The 20,625-nt window shown below is 45.0% G+C and overlaps 1 protein-coding gene across 1 annotated transcript in view; it reads right to left on the bottom strand.

The window, feature by feature from the left end:
- LOC135384736 (mutS protein homolog 4-like) overlaps positions 1–20,625 on the bottom strand; it is a 103,787-nt gene that overhangs the window by 75,956 nt on the left and 7,206 nt on the right. The window contains exons 2-4 of the mRNA XM_064613925.1: positions 13,607–13,730; positions 11,315–11,454; positions 3,550–3,698 (exon numbers count right to left, since the gene is read on the bottom strand). Coding sequence (XP_064469995.1) covers positions 3,550–3,698; positions 11,315–11,454; positions 13,607–13,730 — 413 coding nt within the window. The remainder of the gene's footprint in view (positions 1–3,549; positions 3,699–11,314; positions 11,455–13,606; positions 13,731–20,625) is intronic.

Raw genomic sequence — 20,625 nt, 5'->3', positions numbered from 1 at the left:
CTCGTGAATTTATCGGATGGATGTGCTTGATTTTGCTTGAAATAAGACTTTCAAAACGTAGTGGAACCATTGAAACTCTGCTACATGGTTTGTATGAGAAACACTGTGGGACTGGCTTGCTGAAGCAAACATCTCTCCTGAACCGTTTCTCAAAGCGGTGACTGCATCAGATTTACTTCGGTTCAGTTATAGATAACGCTAATTAGTGGTTTTCGGTTCGGGTCTGGTTCTGATCCCTTCTGAAAAGAAAGACGGCCAAGCAATGTTGCTGCATTAAAATGACAAATACTGCTTTTCTACAGGATGGGATTTGCAGTATTAGTCATATTAGACAAATCCAAAGAAGCACTCAGAGTGTCAGTAGAACACATTGTGTGTGGTCTCTTTCACTTCCAGCATTGCTTTGCAAACAGTCACTCCAGTTTTTTCCTGAAGAAAAAGTTGACTCTGCAAAACATCTAAGAAGCCTGCACCTTCATGAAACTAGCACAGAACAAAAAGCAAACAGGAAGAGACAAAGAAACAAAAAAGACAGACAGACAGAGGCAGTTATTATGGCATCTAAAGCTGAGCCACAACAGTCTTAATTATGAACGCCTGTGAATGTTTCAACTCTGCAGTGGTACCTGTTTGATACTGTTAGTGATAAGGCCAGTGATGGGCAGTACTTGAAGTACCAAGTACTCAAGTAGTACTTTAAGTATGTTTCTGTGTACTTGTACTTTCCTTTAAGTACATTTTAAATCGTGTACTTTGTACCATACTTCAAGTACTTTTTTCCCGGGTACTTTCCCATCAAGTACTCAAGTATCCAAACTTGGACTTCAGACAAAAAATCACAACAGAGTATCAAAAATGCACCCAACTAAAAGCGCTAAAATGACAACAAGATGACGAAAACACACAGATAGGGCTATCTCCGAGTTTTCGTCTCCTTGACGGCATTTTAGCGCTTTTAGTTCCCAGTCTGACATTTTACTAAAACGGGATATCTGTGCTTTTAAAGAGCATATTTGTTGAAGCAAATCTGTTGTTGAGAGGCTTGAAATGTCGAAAAAGTATCGACGCTTTTATGATTTTGTAAAACGAATGGAATGCAAAGACACGCACACATTATGACACTGTAACCGGCAGCACAATGACTTGGTCCATTGTCATTTCAGTTCTCCCAATGCAGGGTTCTATGCTTTTTCATTTTTTTTCCTTCATTGGCAATTAATAATCATTTTATATCACATTATATGTATGATTGCATTACATGATGAACACTCTGAAAGACACACATGCTTTCATTTTTACATTTTACGTTTTTTTAATTGGTCACCATGGATTACACTGCTACAGTCGTGTTACACACTCGTGTTACACAGTTAACTGTTAACTGTTACACAGTCGTGTAAAAATGAAGGCTTACATTTGTGCTTCATCCTTTTTTACTTTCTTCATATTCTTTTACTAAACATGATGTGTTTCAAAAAGCAGCAAGGAATGCCCAGAAATATATAATCTCTCTTGATTTGTACTTTTTTCCCTTTGAAATTTCCTAGCCTATTATAGAAGAACATTAGTACCAGAACACCACACTAGGCGGGTGATCTTGGATCAGTCCGGGTATAATACTATTTTGCATAATCACAGCACGGCTCACTGATAACCTCTCTACATGTAACAGCAAATTATGACATCTGATTAAGTTCATATTCACGGGTTGACCTTCACCTTAACCTAGGACTTTATGGCTACAAAGCATTTGTCAAGAATACTCTCTAAAGTTTTGTCAAAAAAGCAAGACACAGACACTAAACAGTGAAATGCAAAGTCATACAGAATAAATTGGTAATGTACTTGATCAGTGCTTGAAGTACTTTGCCTAGTACGTACTTTGTACTTTACTTGAAGTACTAATGATGCCAGGTACTTTGTACTTTACTTTAAGTATAATTTTGAGGTACTTTGCCCATCACTGGATAAGGCACTTGGAAACAGAGAAAGGTAACGGAAACGAGAACAGTATTGCACTGGAAATATAGCAAGCAACGGTAACAGAAACATAAACAGATATCGCACACTCAGGACATCTCAAACAGAAACGGAAAGAAAAATAAGTTACGGCAATCATCCGGGTACTGCAGGACCCAAATTATTACAATCCTTTGTCATATCATGTAGATAAATTTATGAAATACAGTCGCCGACCGTTAAGTCGGACCCTAATAATTCAGACTTTCTAATAGTTCAGACAAAATCTTGGACTCAATCTATAGCCCCCATAGAACCAATGCATTTCAGCTTCCAATAATTCGGACATTTTCGGGGCCACGGCTCGATAATTCAGACGGATTTTGGCCGACTTTCCCTACTTTTTGTGAAAATCCACGCTCCTAAATTCAAAATCGGAACCACGGGTTTCCGACTCCCGCTCGCCGCCGGGCTGCCCCTCCAGTAGCTCCCTCGAAGCGCCGCCTGCGGGAAGGAGAAACGGGGAGGAGAAGCACGCGCCCGCACGAAGTTCACGTTCATGTGATCGACGTTGCTGTGACGATGAGAACGTCGGCGAACCTCCGTCTACTGCGCAGATCCTCGTGGCCATTGATACGCTCGGACGAGTTTATTCCGACAGTGTGACATTATCAAAAATGCAGCGTGACGTTCTGTCTCGTGCGCGCGCTGCTAGGTAGACGCTAGGTAGACGCGTATCTAGGTAGACGCGTATCTAGGTAGACGCGTATCTAGGTAGACGCGTATCGACACTTTCTTCCGTCCCGTGTAAATTTTTTGTAATAAATGCCAGTGTGAGAGTGGATTTTTATGATTAACTACTAATTCGGACTGCTCGATAATTCGGACAAATCCCGTGACCATTAGAAGTCCGAATTAACGGTCGGCGACTGTACAGCTGAATCAAGCTAAACTATTGACTAACTAAGAACCAAAATTGACTGAGGAAGTAGAGCTAAAATGAACTATCAAACTGGAGCATATGTATAAGTAAATTGTACACAGTAAACAGAAGAAGCATAGTTCTTCCACGCTCATGATGACTTGCAAGTTGCAAGCATGAGTAACATTCATGAAAGTAATGTTCCTATTGGAACCACATACTATTTTTTTGCATAGATGTTGTCTGTAGTGTGCACACATTCTCAAAGTCCTCCAAACAGGTTTCACAATATATATGTACAAGTATTAAGTTTGGCGACAGCATCAAGGCTTCATTCCCCCCCCCCCCCCCCCCCACACACACACACAAAACAAAAAAGTAAGCAAGAAACTGAGACACAAATTTAGCATGCTAGCGAGACAGCCAGTAGGTCATTCCAGTCCAAATCCAACATGGCAGCAGCCAACATGAACCAAGGGGCAGGTGGGACAGTAGAAAAGATTCACAATGGAGTTCATTAAACTGGAAACTATTTGCATTGGGGACAACAGCGTTATGGCAGGGGATTGTACCAAAGTTTGTCTATTTGCACAGTTCATTGAAGTGGTGTTTCACTGTGATGTGAAGGAGAATCCTAATAGAAATGAAAAAAAAAAACTTTACATTACCTGAGAGGGGTCTAAAACCTGAAGCCTCATGATGGTATTGGCATACACCTGATTGTCTGGGAACTGGGAGAGCACCAGCTCAGGATTCTTGATATCAAAGGATGCCATGCCGACTTCCCCTCTTGCCTGGCCACGTCCCTCCACAACAGCTGCAATGAAGTGGCAATAACCATTCACAAATGCCACACTCAAATGTTTCTGTGTGAATCATGCTAAAACAACAACTTTATTTTAATTATGATGGTTGGGGATTTTCACCGCCAGGGGCGATACTCTACCCCATTGCTGGAAGTAATCTGGCAAAATATAACGAGTCACCTCACAGTAAGGACCGAAGCCCTGTAGTATCCAAAACGTGTAGGAACGCATTTAGGGCAGAGCGTTGTTGGGCTGGTTTTGGAAATCGACAAAGCGATTTTAACATAGTGAGAGGGTGAGAGTCCCGTTGAATTACAGACACTGAAAGTGTGGTCCAGAAAGGTTGCTAGTGCGGGCGATGGAGAAGGATGTGGTCTAGTTCTTACAAATCACCACAGTGATGGCATTTTGGAGAGCCAACTTGTCGCAAGCGGTAACACAACTGAGCTGTAGAAGCCACATTGAGTCACATCCATTGAATTAATGCATCATCTTGACAAGAGGTGTTTCGCAGCATCCAAAAAGGGGGTGTTCGATTAACTCTCGCAAGCTTGTGAGGATGCAAGGTGAGTCAAGATAAATACAGCACCATGCATGGCATAATTGATTTTCTGTGTGCTTAGTGCACCCAACGTATAAAAAATACCCGCAAAATACGTACCTGTGTAATACAAAGTTTTTTATTACACGGGAGGGTTAGAGAACAAAAAGAGGTGCCATGAACAACGGTACGTCAGTCAAGGTCCGCTTCATTATCGGATTTGGAGGCTACTGAATCTGGTTCGACTTAGAATCATCTGGCAAATCATGGGAAGTGATAGTTGGTGATGCTCATGACAAAGATAGAGAGATAGTCCTCTATCTGTTGATGCAATGATGCATGGCTGCAAAACGTTTTCTTGTTGGCATTGCATGTATATACTCAGTGCAATCTTTTGCTGCCTCCTGTATCAGATAAAATTTTCTGACATGCTGAACCGAGGATTTCAAGCTGAAGCACGCGGTGAACAGTTGTCACATGGCTGCCGTTGGAGGAACACAAAACAAGTGTAGCAGCCGCATCGCCAGTCCCTGACATCCAGCACCTGCCCCGTGGCTCGAGTAAATAAACATCCTCGGGCCAGTTGGAATCTGGTAACCGAGACAAACGGACTACTGCTTCCTGTCTCCTCTAATTCTACAGCGCAGTGCTCAGCCGTTCTGTCTCTGGACCTTCTTGTCACTGCTCAGTCATCTGATGAAGAGCTGGCCGTACTGCGCACGAAGCCCGCGTCCAACAGCCTCAAGCTTGAAGATGTTCACCTCCCCGGGGCGACGGCCGCCGTGATTTGCGACACTTCACAGGGCTCGCCACGACCTTTCGTCCCCCTCGCATTACGCCGTCCCATTTTCGATCACTTTCACGCTCTCTCCCACCCCGGCGTCCGAGGCACACAAAAGCTCATAGGCACCCGATACGTCTGGCCGAATATGCACGCTGATATCAAGCACTGGGTGCGCACATGCTTGCCGTGCCAGAGAACCAAGACCCAGCGCCACACCCGTCTGTCGCCAGCACCTTTTCTGCCACCTGACGCCCGTTTTGACCATGTTCACATCGACTTGGTGGGTCCACTTCCGCATTCCCAGGGTTTCAACTACATCTTGACGGCCGTTGACCGTTTCACCCGCTGGCCGGAAGCGGTGCCCATTGTTGACTCCACTGCTCCAACAGTCGCATCGGCTCTTATCAACACCTGGATCTCCCGTTTCGGCGCACCATCCATCATCACGACCGACAGAGGTCGGCAGTTCAAGTCTGCCCTCTTCGCCGCTTTCACGAACGCATTGGGCGCCAAACGTATTCGTACAACAGCTTATCATCCTGCTTCGAATGGGCTCATCGAGAGACTACACCGACAGCTCAAGATCGCCTTGCGTGCCACTCCGGATACACCCTGGCCCGAAGTACTCCCCGTTGCCCTTCTTGGAATACGCACAGCCCTCCGATCCGACCTTCACTGTACCGTCGCCGAGCTGGTTTATGGCACAACGCTCCGACTTCCCGGTGAATTTTTGTCCGTCCCAGAAGACCCGCAACCCGACGCACAACAGGACTACGTATCCCGACTTCGCCGTGTTATGTCTTCGTTGCGCCCGGTGCCACCCCGCTCGCCTTCCCGGTCCGGTCCGACCTACCGACACCCCGACCTGGATACGTGTTCTCACGTGTTTGTGCGATGCGATGCCGTCAGAAAGCCGCTGCAGCCTGCGTATTCCGGCCCCTTCCCTGTGACCACCAGAACCACCCACCACTTCACCCTCCTTATTAACGGCCGGCAGGACACAGTCTCCGTCCATCGCCTGAAGCCGGCGTTCCTCGACGTGTCCCTCAGCTCGCCCCTTCCCAGCAGCCACAAATCGACGGCACCCTCTTCCGTGGACAACCGCACAGCTCCACCTCTCCACCCAAGTCACCCGATTCCTCGACCACGCCACGTATCCTGGGCACGCAAGCTTGCCAGTTTTCGCTCCCTGCCCCCGTCAGGTCGCTAGGGGGGGAGCCCTGTAGCAGCCGCATCGCCAGTCCCTGACATCCAGCACCTGCCCCGTGGCTCGAGTAAATAAACATCCTCGGGCCAGTTGGAATCTGGTAACCGAGACAAACGGACTACTGCTTCCTGTCTCCTCTAATTCCAACACAAGAATGGCCCCGCACATCGTAAACGCAAGGCAGCAATCGTGATTTTCCTCTGACCGGATTATAAGACAAAGGTTCACTTTTTTAAAAAATGGTGTCCTATAGTCTGGCTTGTGCAGCAATTGCATTTTACATTTCTCCAGAATAACCAGAGACCACATGACGCAACCCCTTTAAATAGAGTGGTGACTGTACTGATGGTTGTAGTGTAAACTGAGTCACAGCCCGTTCAAATAATGCATACACAGAACAACCACTTATCTTATTCCCCCAGAGTACCATTCACACAGATGTAGCCAAAGAAACCTAGTAAATGAAGAACCGGACAATGTTTAGAGGAGTAGGAATGCAAAGAAGATAGCAAAAGAAAAAGAAGATAGTAACACAAAAAAGAAGATAGTAAAAAGAAGATAAAAAGGAAAAGAAGATAGTAACACAATAAAGGATGGCCTGGTGCATTTCTGTGTAAGTCAACACGCGAACCATGACAACAGATACAAGCTGACGATAAATGGAGAAATTTATCACTTAATTTGTGGCTCACTACCAAAGGGGAACACCAATCAGTTTGTGAGATGAAACGATGAGGTGCAAAGCAGAAAACACAGATGAATGACGAAACACAATGAAAAAGCAGTAGAGAGCAGAGAGTCAAACCGAAAATGTTATCAGTTCAGTTCTGGTTCAGCTCTGGAAGCCAACTGTAGCGGTTGAATCTAGCTAATTCTAACCAGTTTGGTTCAAGAACCGGTCCAACCGTTAAGAATTGGGCTCCCTCGGAAGGTTGCTGAAGGCGAAATGAGTCGCGGCACATGAATTGCGCTGCGACATTTTGTTATATTAAATTTTCTATGGCGGACTGGGACAGGAAATTGAGATGATCATGGCAAATTTTAGGGGTGGTTTAACCAGGGTGCAAGTTACACACACCATTAAATCAGATGTTTTCCTCCTACCACGATCAGAGTTAACTGACAATTAGAATTTCATACCAGACGTTGAGAACAGGGACTGTACCATGTAATGTGATAGAGGAAGAAAGAACTAGGACGGAAGGCACGACAAGGTCAGACTGGCAACCCCAGACCACTTAGCCACAATTACGAGTGTGAGAACGATAGAACTAAGACAAAAAAGAGCAAAGTGGGGAGTAATTGTAGCTTCTAGTCCCCTAGATAGCAATTGCCCCCATTTTAGCCCCTGGCACTGAAAGTTGCACCCCAGGACATCTAATAGTTACTAAACGTCCCAAATGTATGCACTGTATGCAACGATCAACGTAAATATGTGCGCTTTGTGAATTTGATGGAGCAAGACTAAGAAATTATATAATTTTTTGCCCACTGATGATTAAGAAATGGCGGTTCTCCCTTGTCAGATTGTGTCGTATGCATGTCACAAGATTTTATCTTACTTGATGTATCACAGTTCATGGTTTAATTTAACATATTTTCATTCATGCACATGGATTACAGATGCATGCACATGGATGATCATGGATGCAAATGCATTATGTACATATGGACTGTGAGGACAAACCATGATATGCAGTACCCGCTCTGTGACATTCATTTCGCCCCATGCATTTAGTCTAGAAAGGAACTATTGGTTGTTGCCATTCATTTAGTCCCCTAAAGGACTAAATCTGCTCACACATACTAAATTTTGCCCTTTGTGCATCATCCTTTGCGGTGTTATTATTGTTATTATTATTACATTATTTCATGAGTGGATGAGGGAGAGTTCCACAGCCAGGGGCGATACCCAATCCAATTGCTGGAGGCAATGTGGTGAAATGGTCACCTCACAGTGAGGCCCGAAGTACTATGGTGTCCAAATTACGAGGGGCATTCAAGTCAAACTGGGACTTTTCCTTTTTCGCAAAAGTAAAATGAACTTACAGGCGAGAAATTAGTTTTATTTTTCAACGTAATCTCCAGCTGCACTAATGCACTTGTCCCAGCGTTTCACGACGCCTTGGATGCCAGCAGCGTAGAAATCCTTACCGACGCGTAGCAGCCATGATTGGACCGCATTCTTGACCTTGTCGTGGCCGCTGAAGTGGCAGCCCCCAAGGAACGCCTTCAGTGGCCCTAAGAGATGGAAATCGCTGGGGGCGAGGTCTGGACTGTAAGGGGGATGTGGCAGCAACTCCCAGCCAAGTTCCTGTAAGGTGCGTGTTGTGAGATGCGCGGTATACGGGCGTGCATTGTCCTGTAGGAGGAGGACTGCTTTGGTGATGAGGCCCTGCTTTCCGAAACTGGATGTGTTCATGAATGATAGTGTTCAACGTTCCCACAGAAGGGTCCGTCTTCCGAGTCAGTTCGAAACATGTTATCCGTCGGTCCTTGAGGATCGGGCGCTCCACAAGTTGGATGTTCTCAGGAACTGTGACACTAGGCTCTAAGCCGCATCGGCCGGGATCATCCTGCACTGATGTACAGCTGTCTCAGAACCGTTTGCACCACTCAAACGCTTTGCTGCGGCTAAGTGTATCGTGCAATACTGAGCCTGAAGTCTTCTGTGAATTTCAGATGACTTTACACCTTCATTCACAAGAAACTTCATGACAATTCGCTGTTTGATGTACGCGCTCACCTAGTTGTCGGCCATCTTGTCTAGCACGTGTCTTCTGTTTTGCACAAACTTTGGACCACTATGTGGTGAACGCGGAGGCCTGTCGCATGTGAAAATGATGGAAAAGAAGTAGCGGGAGCCATTTGTACACTCAGGAGACAGAAAGTCCCGGTTTGACTTGAACGCCCCTCGTATTTAGGAGTGCCTTTAAGGAAGGGCGTTGGTGTGCTGGATATGGCCATGGACCAAGCAATTTTGGCATAGCAACAGGATAGCATAATTTAAATTTTTCCTACAGTCAGTAATTTGGGTAAGTGTGAGCCGTTATTTGAACTGGTTAAAGAAATTTTATGACGTTTCAGTTATATTGCGGTCTGCCTGCCACAGCTTGCGGAATGTTGCAAGGGTGAGAGCGAGTAACTAGGACTGAGAGGCTTTGACCTTTATCTAGCCTGGGGGACCGAAGAATGTACATTATCAGCAGTAGGTACGGTGACCTACAGGTGACGGAATTTCGAGATATACATACTGGGGCAACAAAAAGGTCCCAAATACACAAGAAGTATTGAGACAAAGATCGGGACTCAAAAAAAAAAAAAAAAAAAGAAATAGCCGATATTTCAAGAGAAGCGAGTTCGAGTTAATGAGGGTTTACTGTATTTCCACCTGCAATATTTTCGGGCCGTCTTTCAGATGGGCAGCCGGGTTTTTTGTACTCATTTCACTTCTTGCGTACCTTTTTTTTTCTGACTTTTCTTCTTTCATGAGCCAAAAGAGATGCACTACAGTGCATTTTGGGACTCAATAGTTCGGACCACCCCGAAGTGAAGTGCGCTGACCTGGCACATGCATACAAGTGTAGTGCGCACATGCCAGACGCAGCTTAGTAGCGTGTGTGGTGCCTCCCTGTTTCAGCATTCCAAAACTTCTGGGTAGCTGACGGAATGTCATCAAGTAAAGCCAATCAGAATTCGTTGCAGGAAGATGCACTTGCAACATCTACATTCAATCCGTCAAAGTGCTGCACCCTTCCTGTATCCTCTCGTGCGTCATGTTATATTATGTTATGTTGTGAAAACTAAAGTAAGTACCACATGACCCTAATGGCTGCAATACATATATACTTGCGAACTCGTGGGAAGCCGTGAAGTCTTTTGTTAGTTTGGTAGAATGCTATGGTATTCCTCTCCTTGGAAAAATGGAAGGAAAAATAAACCATACATAGAGGCTGAAGTTTTCGGGATTTTTTTTCTACATTCGGGGAGTAAAAATCGGATAAATAAACATGTGCTCTAAATTCATACAAATTCGGGTGGAAAAACTTCCAGTATGCAGAACTCGGGGAGAAATCGGGCTCAGTTACTCAAACTAACTGAACTGGTTCGGTACAAACGGTGGTGTAACTGCATTTGCTGCCGAACGAGTTAGTGTGAGTTCCTACAGATGTCTCAGTGAGGGTAATTTGCTGGGTAAAAATCGGGTTTCACCCTAAAGAGGCAACCTTCAATTTGGAATGCAAATTCGGGGAAGAGGAGTGTTAAACCCTAAAGCTTCAGGCTCTAACCATGCACCATTTATCCCTTGTTCAGTTACAAAGCCACAGAAACATCCTGCGGATTTCACATTTTTTACTTGGGGACACTCGTGGATTTGTAATGTTTAGCTCGCAGAAAAACAAATTTTCCAATGCAGAACCCTAGAGGCTTTAGCTATACTACTGAAAGCACAAACTGATACTGTGCTTTAACAGATTCCAAATTTGAAAGTAACACATAGTACTTTCATGTCACCATCTTTCATTCTTGCCTGTCTCTAAGCACCTGTCTTCTATGGCCACTTGTTTTAGTCTTGCTAAACATTATCTCGTTCAGATACCTTAAGCGATTACAGTATACCCTGTAGGGTGAGTAACTTTATTGTTTTGGATGCATAAATACATTAGGATCCTGGCAGCTTGCGAGACAAACAGAAAATTTCAGTGCACAGACTCTTTGTGTTTTCATATTTTATATATATTTTTTGACAACTGGAGGAGTAAAAATCATGCTTTATTTCAAGATCTATGAAACAGGGTAATATCAGACTCTAGCACGTGAAAGAGTGGACTTTCATGTGGTTCAAGTGAACATGAGATGCCGAGTGGCAGTGCTAAGCGGAAAGTATTTGGCATTCTCCAGTGGTGGCTGAATTTGAACGCTGGCGTGATCAGTTTTCGTGGCTTTCCCACCAACAACGATGATGCAAATCGGGAGGCAATACCTGGTTTTACTCGTTTTTTTTATTACCTGGTTTACCCGGGTTCGACCAAACACACAAGGCTGTCATTATCAAAAAGTTCCACTGCAACCGAATGCATAAAGTTTCACTTACCAACGACAACTGATGATGGAATGATCTCTGCACTGGTACTAGTTCCAGAGGTTTCATGTCTCCTGGAGCCAGAGGAACTCGTTGGTCGTGTTCCGAAGCTGTTCCTCAGCAAATGAGCGCCTGGAGTCATCGTGGAAGAGCTGCATCACATATGTTGCATTATGAATGGAGTTTCAGTCACAACAGTAAAAAAAAACAGCCAGTACACATGGCTGGTCCATTTTATAGACCAGTCAAACTAACTAAATAAATAGGTGTTGAATGTCACCCATTTCGAAGTTTTCCAAAAAGAAGTGTATGCCCGAACACTATGTAAAAGCAATCGAGGAATGTAGACACTTTGTCAAGTGTGGTCAACCAAGTGATAAAAAGATAAAAACACCGAAACTTCCGTTTATTAATGTACAAGCTGCCTTGCAGTAGTCTGCAGATTGGTACCTGACAAAATACGGGCCATTGCGTCTACTAGTTGTTATTGATGAAATCATTGTATGAAACATTATTATGTTTAATGCAATGATGTTTTACACACTATTATGAAACTATGTTTCATATGATAGTTTCATCAATGGAACCAGCTACTGAAACTGGTAAGGAACGTGTTCAAAGACTCTACCCTTTGACTATGAATATAGTTTTGGACATAGGGCCTTGTGTTTTCAGATTTTCTGTCTTTTGAAAATCAGGTTTTATTTCAGGAGCTATAAAACAGGGCAGAATTTGGTAATATCCAGCGGAAATGTCATCTTCGGCTGGAAAAAGAAAAGTGATCTTCTTGCATTATAGATTAACACAAGACGTGGGATTAAACAACACTTTGAATTAAACAAGGTTAACGATAACTAAGACTAACACAAGAGACAAGAATGTGCAGTGCTTAGCATTCCCCACCGCCCATATATGTGGTTGAATTTGCACTTTGCCAAGACGTGTTTTACCTAGTTGAGTGTCATGTTTTACTACAACACAGGGCTCTATTCGTACATCACTACCGAATCTGTTGTACTGTGTGGAACACTTATTGGCCCAACACATCAACGTCCTCCATGTATTGCGAGGGTCCTCCTTCCCCTCCTCCTCATTCACGCCACGCTCTCCCTGGAGTGCAACAGAGGTCGCCCATTGCTCACGCCAGCTCTAAGACCAGAGACTCCCTTGCCACTAGTCAGTTGTCACTCGCCATGCCTACTCGATGGTTCGCTTGTCAGTTGTATCGTTTGTATTGCTTTCGCCTTTCGCCATTAAACGAATAGTTCGCTGCCCTCATTGTTCTTCCCAAGCCTCGCATCATGCCTCTCCAGCCCTGGCATCCCAACAGTATTCGTATCTCGTACAGCTTCTTTTAATTTTGCCATAGTTAATCCAGCACTGTTTTTCACGGTGTCAAGTATAGTGTCATTATTTTTCACACAAGGCCAGTTAGCTGAAACGTAACTCCAGTATAACAGCCTCTTGTTTGGTGGACCCAGCTTTCTTTTGTGTGCCCTCTGTAGAAATTTGAGTGATCCTCACTGTCCATGGAATCCATAGCAAACAGCTCCAGCACCACAAGTCCAATGCTTCTGTGTGTTATCAACGTTTACAACATTTGAAATATATGGCTGCAACTTCTAACAGTTTCTGAAACTTTGCATTCCTATTTAGCTCTGCAGAATCATTGGTAATCCATTTAGTATAAATTTTCAAACACACACCAATGACAGGAGACTCAACGATACATATGTGCAGTTTTTCAGCTCCAACTAGAGTGCAGAATGTCTGTTACTGAATCAAGTGTCTTGCAAGTAACTTGAACTCCAGATCGTATTCCAATTCTGTCGAAAAAAATGCTGCTGGAAAACTTAATATTCGATCATTATGGTAAGCCTTGGCTAAGAGCAGGGGTGGAGCCAGAGCCTCATTTTGAAGGGGAGTAGAGACTTTATCAAAGCATTCAGGGGGGTGAGGTAACCTAATAGCAAATTCTGGTCGTCGTTTTCTGCAAACTTTCTCTGCCATATCTCATGCTGTCATGGTCGCTTGGTCAAAATGCAGCAATCTAGCACGTTCATTGCCCCTAGCGTGATGCGACTAAAACCGCTAGACTCCTGGTACTCATGTTCGGGTGGCAACTGTCACGTCACACAACTCAGGCAAAAGGCTATCAATTTCCGAGCACTCGGCCGTTTTGTCACATTTTGACCAAGCGAATTCGCCATAGCGTTTCACCTCATGCTTTGTGTGGGAGCAATCGCTCAACACCCCCTGGATCCAGCACTGCCCAGGAACAATCATTGGGCCGTTCTTACAAACCTTCTAGAAGTATCGAAGACATCAAAGGTGAAGCGCCCCGTTGAAGGTCTGCCGGAAGAAGTGGATGGAGGGCACATTCCTCTCCCCTGAGCCATTTGCAACAGTCCACAGGAGGATGAGAAGTCTGCAAGGCAAGTGGGCTCCCATTTAATTCTGTCCATGCAATGCAACTATTAATTGCAGTCTGCGGTAGCACACCATAAAATTTGTATCCAAATGTCACATGACATCATGTTTCCAAAAAGACAATTCCAAAAAGTTTTGTGCCATTTTGGACACACTGCACATCTTAAATTCATCCTTTTGGGAATGAGAAAATAATTATCTACAGCAGCCTCATCCACTACTGCTCTTCGCCATGCAGACAATGCACAGCAGGGTTAAAACTACTGCGGAGACCCAGTGGCGTAGCCAGACCTCCAAGGTAGGGGGGGCTCGATAAGAAAACTCCCCCCCCCCCCCCCCACTGACCCTGGGTGCGACAACACACATATACTTGTCGACACCCCAAAATGCGGTTGAAAAAAAAAAAAAAAAAGAACGAAAATAATTTATTTGGACGTTCACAATACGATTACATATATAGGCTGTCATGTCCACTGAGGTGGTGTCACGGGATTGTAAGTACTTTGAAAAACCGCCATGAACTGCAAGAACTTTCGCGATCGTCACACTGGTCCCCCCCCCCCCCCCCATATATTATTTTCTCCTCGGATTTGCACGATTTGCGTGGGTCGGGTCGTGGCAGGTAGGGGGGGCTCGATCCCCCCCTAGCCCCCCCCGTGGCTACGCCACTGCGGAGACCCTTGACTTATTTCTGAGGTAGTTTCCTCAAGTACTTTGGGCCCGTCACTGGGGATCAGATTTTGTTTTCAGATTCCAAGCCCAACCAAGCACACCATCAAACTTTGTGGCACGGTACAATTTCCCCATTCACGTTGCACTTCATGGATATCAGGTACTGGGTGCCGTGTGCCGAGATTTTATGTCACATTAAAGAGTCCTGGGGATGGGGCAAAATGTATCCACAGACTGAGCACCAAGTCATTGCTTGCGGTCACATCTGTTCAAGTACTTCAGTTAGTTTTCCTCCATGATGGCATCCTACATGATGATCAGATGGCTTCTCACAACAATGTGCACCCTAAGGGAGCCTTGATAGTCACCTTTCTCATCCTACAATGGTGGGCAATGTACCCAAACTGCTACATAAAGAATGGAGTATAGTACAAAGTACTGGCAATTATACTTTAAAGTACTTGTCAATTAAAGGAACCATGAAAGGATATTTGACAAACCCACGATCATTTTTAATATGTTCCCCTGTACTAAAACATTGACTCTGTGAAATATGAAGTTGAAAATTGTTCAAATAGCGAAGATATTCTATATTAACCACGGGCGTGAACAGCAGCTGCTACGGCCCGCCTTCTGAGGCGAACTGGCCGTGACCTCATACACAGAACATGTTGCCGATTCGTGGACGGGCTCTTGCGAGCAAACTGCAACATTTGCAAACAAGCTTGCATACTTCACCATGAAATATGTTTCAGTTTGACCTGGAGGCAAGATTGTATCTAGCCGTTGACACAGAATCCTATGAAAAATGTAATATAGCCCTTGACTGTCAGCAAGGTTACCGGGCACGTTTTCCTCTTTGAACTTCTTCTTTGTCAGAACATACCTCCGTCGGTGATATTTTACGAGCTGCTGAGTATCGAACGATCCATAGACGCTGTGTGTGTCGCATAATCTCTTCCTCCATTTCTGACAATTTGCCTTAAGCCATATTTCAAGTGATTTCGACGGCAGATATACGACGTCGTTGTTGTCCAAACCGAAACCATGCACACACGTTGTCCCGCGGGGTGTGTCTTCCTCGACGTGGACAGTTGGCTGAGAGAATTGGTTGGCGATGACGTAAGCCCGCTTCGAAGGCATATATTCAGCGGTCACGCCCCGCTATTTTTGTCTGATAACTGCACCTCCGTTGTACTGAATATGGTTAATAGACGATGTGTGTACGATAGTGAGGGATCATCAGAACTGCTTCCCGCAGAGTACTCCGAATTCGCGAAAATCATTTCATGGTCCCTTATTAATACATTGCAACTGAGTTAGCGCAGTAATCTAGGCAAGTTGGTGAAGCGTGAAGAGGGAAAACTTGCAATTTATGTGCAAGTGCAAAAAATGGAACTAAAGGTAGAGTGTGTGTTAATATTCTTCTTTAGTCCAGCTTTTCTTTTCTTTTTTTTAGTATGTTAGCATTTCTTGCAAATGCCAGTTCTGAAGCCCAGCCAGCCAAAAGTGCATACCCATGAATATATGAATATGAACTATAACAGATTACATGATTTCCGTATATAGCTGCCCATGCAACCAGTCGTACTCGTTGAATGCATTTTTATTGTGTTATTTTTTTCCGTCTTGCATCTGTTTATACTATGAGAAAGGAGTACTTAAAATAAAGTACTCGGAAGTGCACTTAACGTAGTACTTGGTACTTCAAGTACTGCTCATCACTGCCCAATCATACATGCTACACTATTTATCCTGGTACAAAGTAACCATATTTCAAACAGAGTTGACACTATGAAGTGTGAGGAAAAACCATCACCATTACAACCTCCAGAATCATTCACTTTGTCATATTTCACATTCTGCACCAAATGGTTTCCTATTTCTTTTCTTTTTATAACAACGTCCTTGTCTTCACGTGGCGGTCGCTTAATTCTGATGCAGCTCGCCTCACTAAAAATTGAGGCTTCTGCAGAGTCATCTTATATAGTAATATGTTGAGCTGATGCAGTGAAGTCATTTTGCAAGCAACTGAACGCTCCACGTGCAAACGTCAGACCGTGGAGTGCTTGGACACACAGAATGTATGAAGGAACCATAGTTTCCAATCAAAAGTTGCTACGCGAAATGGATTAGTTCGAGATCTAGTTGACACCTTGAAAGTCTATATTGTTAACCCTGTCAATATCAGCTGTCATATGCAATTAAACAACGTGAATAATGTCTTATGAAAGGCATAAACAAACAGGAACAAATGGTAGGTAGTGCTTGCCAACCCAATATAAGTGGTTGACACGATGACACCGCAGACGACACTCTCCATCTGCACAGCTACGCCTGCTTTTCCACCTGAAACAAGGAATTTGGACAAAACTGGCGCGTGTCTGTTCTACATTAGTCGCAGGATATTTTCCGACACCGGAAAACATGTAATGAGAGCAGTGTCAGCTTCGCGCTTGACAAACAGACAAAAGTGGTAATCGCACGTGATCTGTGGAGTGCGAAAGTTTCGGTTTCTATGTGATCCTGACAAATACGTGCTCTACTGATCTCCTGATTAGAAATTGCGTTCTCTGTCACGTAGTAACTCATAATCCACGTATTCCAGTAACTCATAATCCAACACATTCAATGATGTCCTTGCTCTTATCTGTTACCTTGTGCTCTCCGTAGGCTACTACCTACTACCGTCGTTACTAAAATAGTAGTGAAGAAGGCTTGAGATATACGCACCACAGAGTTGGTATAAAGAGGTATAAAGGTTCGCCTCATTGCTTTTTTATGGGGGCAACTGTTCAGAAAGAACGCTGAGAACATCACATACAAACGTACGTGGATGACTTCCCCGAAAAAGGGAGGAAATACGAAAAGCAACCATCCGTTTTGGCTGTGGCGACGTTCACGGAGTCCCATCTTTTCGCCGGCTATCAGCCTTCCCCACGTGACTCTCGAACTCCTCCTCCTCCTCGCGTTTCTGGACCCTCTCTTCGTTCTCTAGACGCGCGCTACAGTAACGCGCGCTTTCCAAATCCTGCTGACATCGCCGTAACAATCTGCCGCACCAGCTCCGGTGGCGCAGCGGTAACGCGTGCGCTTGGAGACTGGGAGGTCCGCGGTTGGAATTCGCGGGCCGGCTGAGCCGTCTGGGGTTTTTCCTGGGTTTCCCTCAGATGTGTAATAGGCGTATGCCGGCACAGTTCCCCTGAAGTCGGCCCATGGACGCAGCTATCCTCCCCCCGAGCGAATTCCGCTCGGTCTTCCACTTCACCCTTTCCTCTCCTCCTCTCCACCACCTTTCCCTTCCCGAGAAACATGCCGCCTAATCAGGCAGGCAGACCTCTCGGGTTCCTCCCAACGACACTCCTCCTCCTCCTCCCCCACAATCTGCCGCCTGCCATCCGACTCTACTACAAGTCTAACATTAGCGGCCTCGGTGGATCAGGTGTTTGCTTATTATGAGGTAAGAGTCGTGAGCCGGTGGCATGTACTCCCAAGGTATGGGGGTCCGATCCCGGCCGAGAACACCAGCAGCATGAGTCTGAGGAAACATCTGTAACGCATGATGTAAAACCCCGAGACTAGGGAACACGAAGGGACAGACACAAACACGAACCCTTCGTGTTCCCTAGTCTCGGGGTTTTACATCATGCATCATCTCCACCAGCTCGCTTGCTTCCTAGCCATTTTTTCATTGTCACATCTGTAACGTTTACCTCAAGCTCAAGGATATGTTGACGAGGCCCACCTCACAGTTACACTCGCTGGCTTGTTTCTTTTTTTTTTCTTCTTCTTCTTGTGTGTGTGTTCTGTTAAAAGAGTGATATTAAACGGTAGGAGCAACTTATTTATTTACACGTGGTAAACAGACTTTCATGCACGAGACTGCACTTCTTCAGGTTACAAAATTATGAAGATTGTACTGAAAATTTATTATGATAGTAACGGAAATCTCCAACCAAGTTACAGGACGGGGATACCCGACGTTTCGGAGCCAGTTCGGCTCCTTCCTCAGGGGTGACTGTAGTGGCCGAACCAGACACACTTGTGTCGAATATGTTCACTTTCATGAAAATTTATTGTATTTAAGATTGTATATATATATATATATGTGTGACGTATAAAAGAGGAGGTGCAGCGCGCGCAATAAACATATGTTAGTTCTCCGATTCACTGATCCGAAGTTCAGTTAGTTAGTTCCGAAGACAAGTCAGCAACTGTGTCCTTTCCTGTCCTAGTCTTCTCCTTTAGCATTTCCTTGCACGGAATGTTCTAGATGTTATAAGAAATGAGCAACACTTTAGCAGACTTTCTTACAGCACTCAATATGGCAGCTCGCATTGTCCTGGCAGGCCGGAAGACCGTCTGACTCATTGTGACTTGGAATATTCTAATATTGTTTCAAGATTCAGTTAAATATGGTTCGTGATAAGTGACCCCCATAAAACGTCCCTACAACTAATCAGTGCTCAGACTCAAGGTGCGAACACCCCAGCGTAAAGACGATTGAGCACCATGCAACGCTCGCAGCCTATGAAAACCATGTGCTAGTGCCATAAGCATCCATCGAACGACTGGCAGCTTCATAAGTGGACGCCCCTTTCCGTATATCTGCCAGATGTTGCATGTCGGCAGTTTCAAACATTCCCCTAGTCCTGACGGAATTTTCTGACGGAATGGAGTGTTGCGAGAGAGAAAATAACGCGTGATTGCACTGTAGAAGTTCAATTCGAAAAGCAGTAAGAAACACAGACGTTGTGTTAGTCTTGATTTAATTCTCCAGCCATTCCTCACTTCAATATGTTGCTTGTGTGTGTGAATGAAATTAATTGAGACGCCTCACCCCTTCTCTTTAACCGCGGCAGCAAACAGGGCTCTCGTATTCGTCAAACCACGGAGGACAAGCTGTATGTATGTAACGTATGAAAGAGGAAGCGCAGCGCGCGCAATAAACATACGAGGGTGGTTCCATAAGTTTCCGGCCCGACCAACTTTTAATAGTCATAGAGACGAAACAAGTGTATCACTTTTCGACATAGTCACTCTTAACTTCGATGCACATTTGACACCTTTCAACCAGCATTCTTATACCCTAGAAAAAATAGTCCGAAGTTTTGTCCGTAAAATGCTGGAAAACTGCCTCTTGCACCTCACTATTGTTTTGAAATCTCCGTCCTCTGAGATCCCTCTTCAAGTTTGAGAACAGGAAGTAGTCACTCGTTGCTAAGTCTGGACTGTAGGGTGGGTGGTGGATTTCTTCGAAGCCGCACTCCTTCAGTGCAGCCTTGGCAACAGAAGCCATGTGGACAGGGGCATTGTCCTGGAGCAACCGGACACCTCGACTCAACCTGCCGCGCCTCTTTTCCTTGGTGGCGTCTCGCGGTCGATGCAGGAGTGAAGCATAATAAGTCGCATTCACTGTGGTGTTCCTCTCGTTGAAGTCGACGAGGAGGATCCCGTGACAATCCCAAAATATTGTTGCCATGATCTTCTTTGTGGATTGTGTGACCTTGGCTTTTCTTGGGGGGGTTGCTTCTCCTGGTTTGCGCCATTCCATCGACTCTTTTTTCGAAAGGGGATCATAGTAGAGCACCATAGTCTCATCCCCTGTGACAATTCACTTCAATATTCCTTCTTCGTTCTCTTGACAGAGCTCCAAAAACTCTTTGGCACAGACGACGCGCTGTTGCTTTTGAACTGACGAGAGAAGTCGTGGCACCCATCTCGCACTGACCTTTTTCATGTGAAGGCCCTCGCCGATGATGCGAAAAACGGTTGTTTTCTGAAACCCCAGCCTTTCTGAGATTTCCTTCACCTACAGGCGCCTGTCGCTCAGCACTTCCTCCTCGACAAGAGACAAATTTTCTTGTGTCACCGCTTCCACTGGACGACCATCGCGTGAATCATCTTCAATGGACCCTCGCCCCAGTCGAAACTGCTTAGCCCAGTCTTTTACCGTTGTGTACGACGGAGAGGCTTCCCTGTACACGTTGTCCAGTCGCGCTTTAATTTCTTTAGGCGAAAGTTCCTCTTTTGTCAAGAATTTTATCACAGCGCGGTACTCTATTTTTTTCCATTTTAACTGAAGGGTGCACCCTGGCTGTTTGAAATGCCGCTCTCTAACCGACAAAAGCATGGAACACCGTGTTAGTCTATTAGTTCGAACACCGGGTGCCACCAACAGATGCCGCGAGGAATGAAATCTGCAAAAAGACACTCGAGCA

The sequence above is a fragment of the Ornithodoros turicata genome, chromosome 2 (genome assembly GCF_037126465.1).
Source record: "Ornithodoros turicata isolate Travis chromosome 2, ASM3712646v1, whole genome shotgun sequence".
In the NCBI taxonomy this organism is placed as follows: Eukaryota; Metazoa; Arthropoda; class Arachnida; order Ixodida; family Argasidae; genus Ornithodoros; species Ornithodoros turicata.
This window is presented reverse-complemented; position numbering and strand designations above follow the sequence as displayed.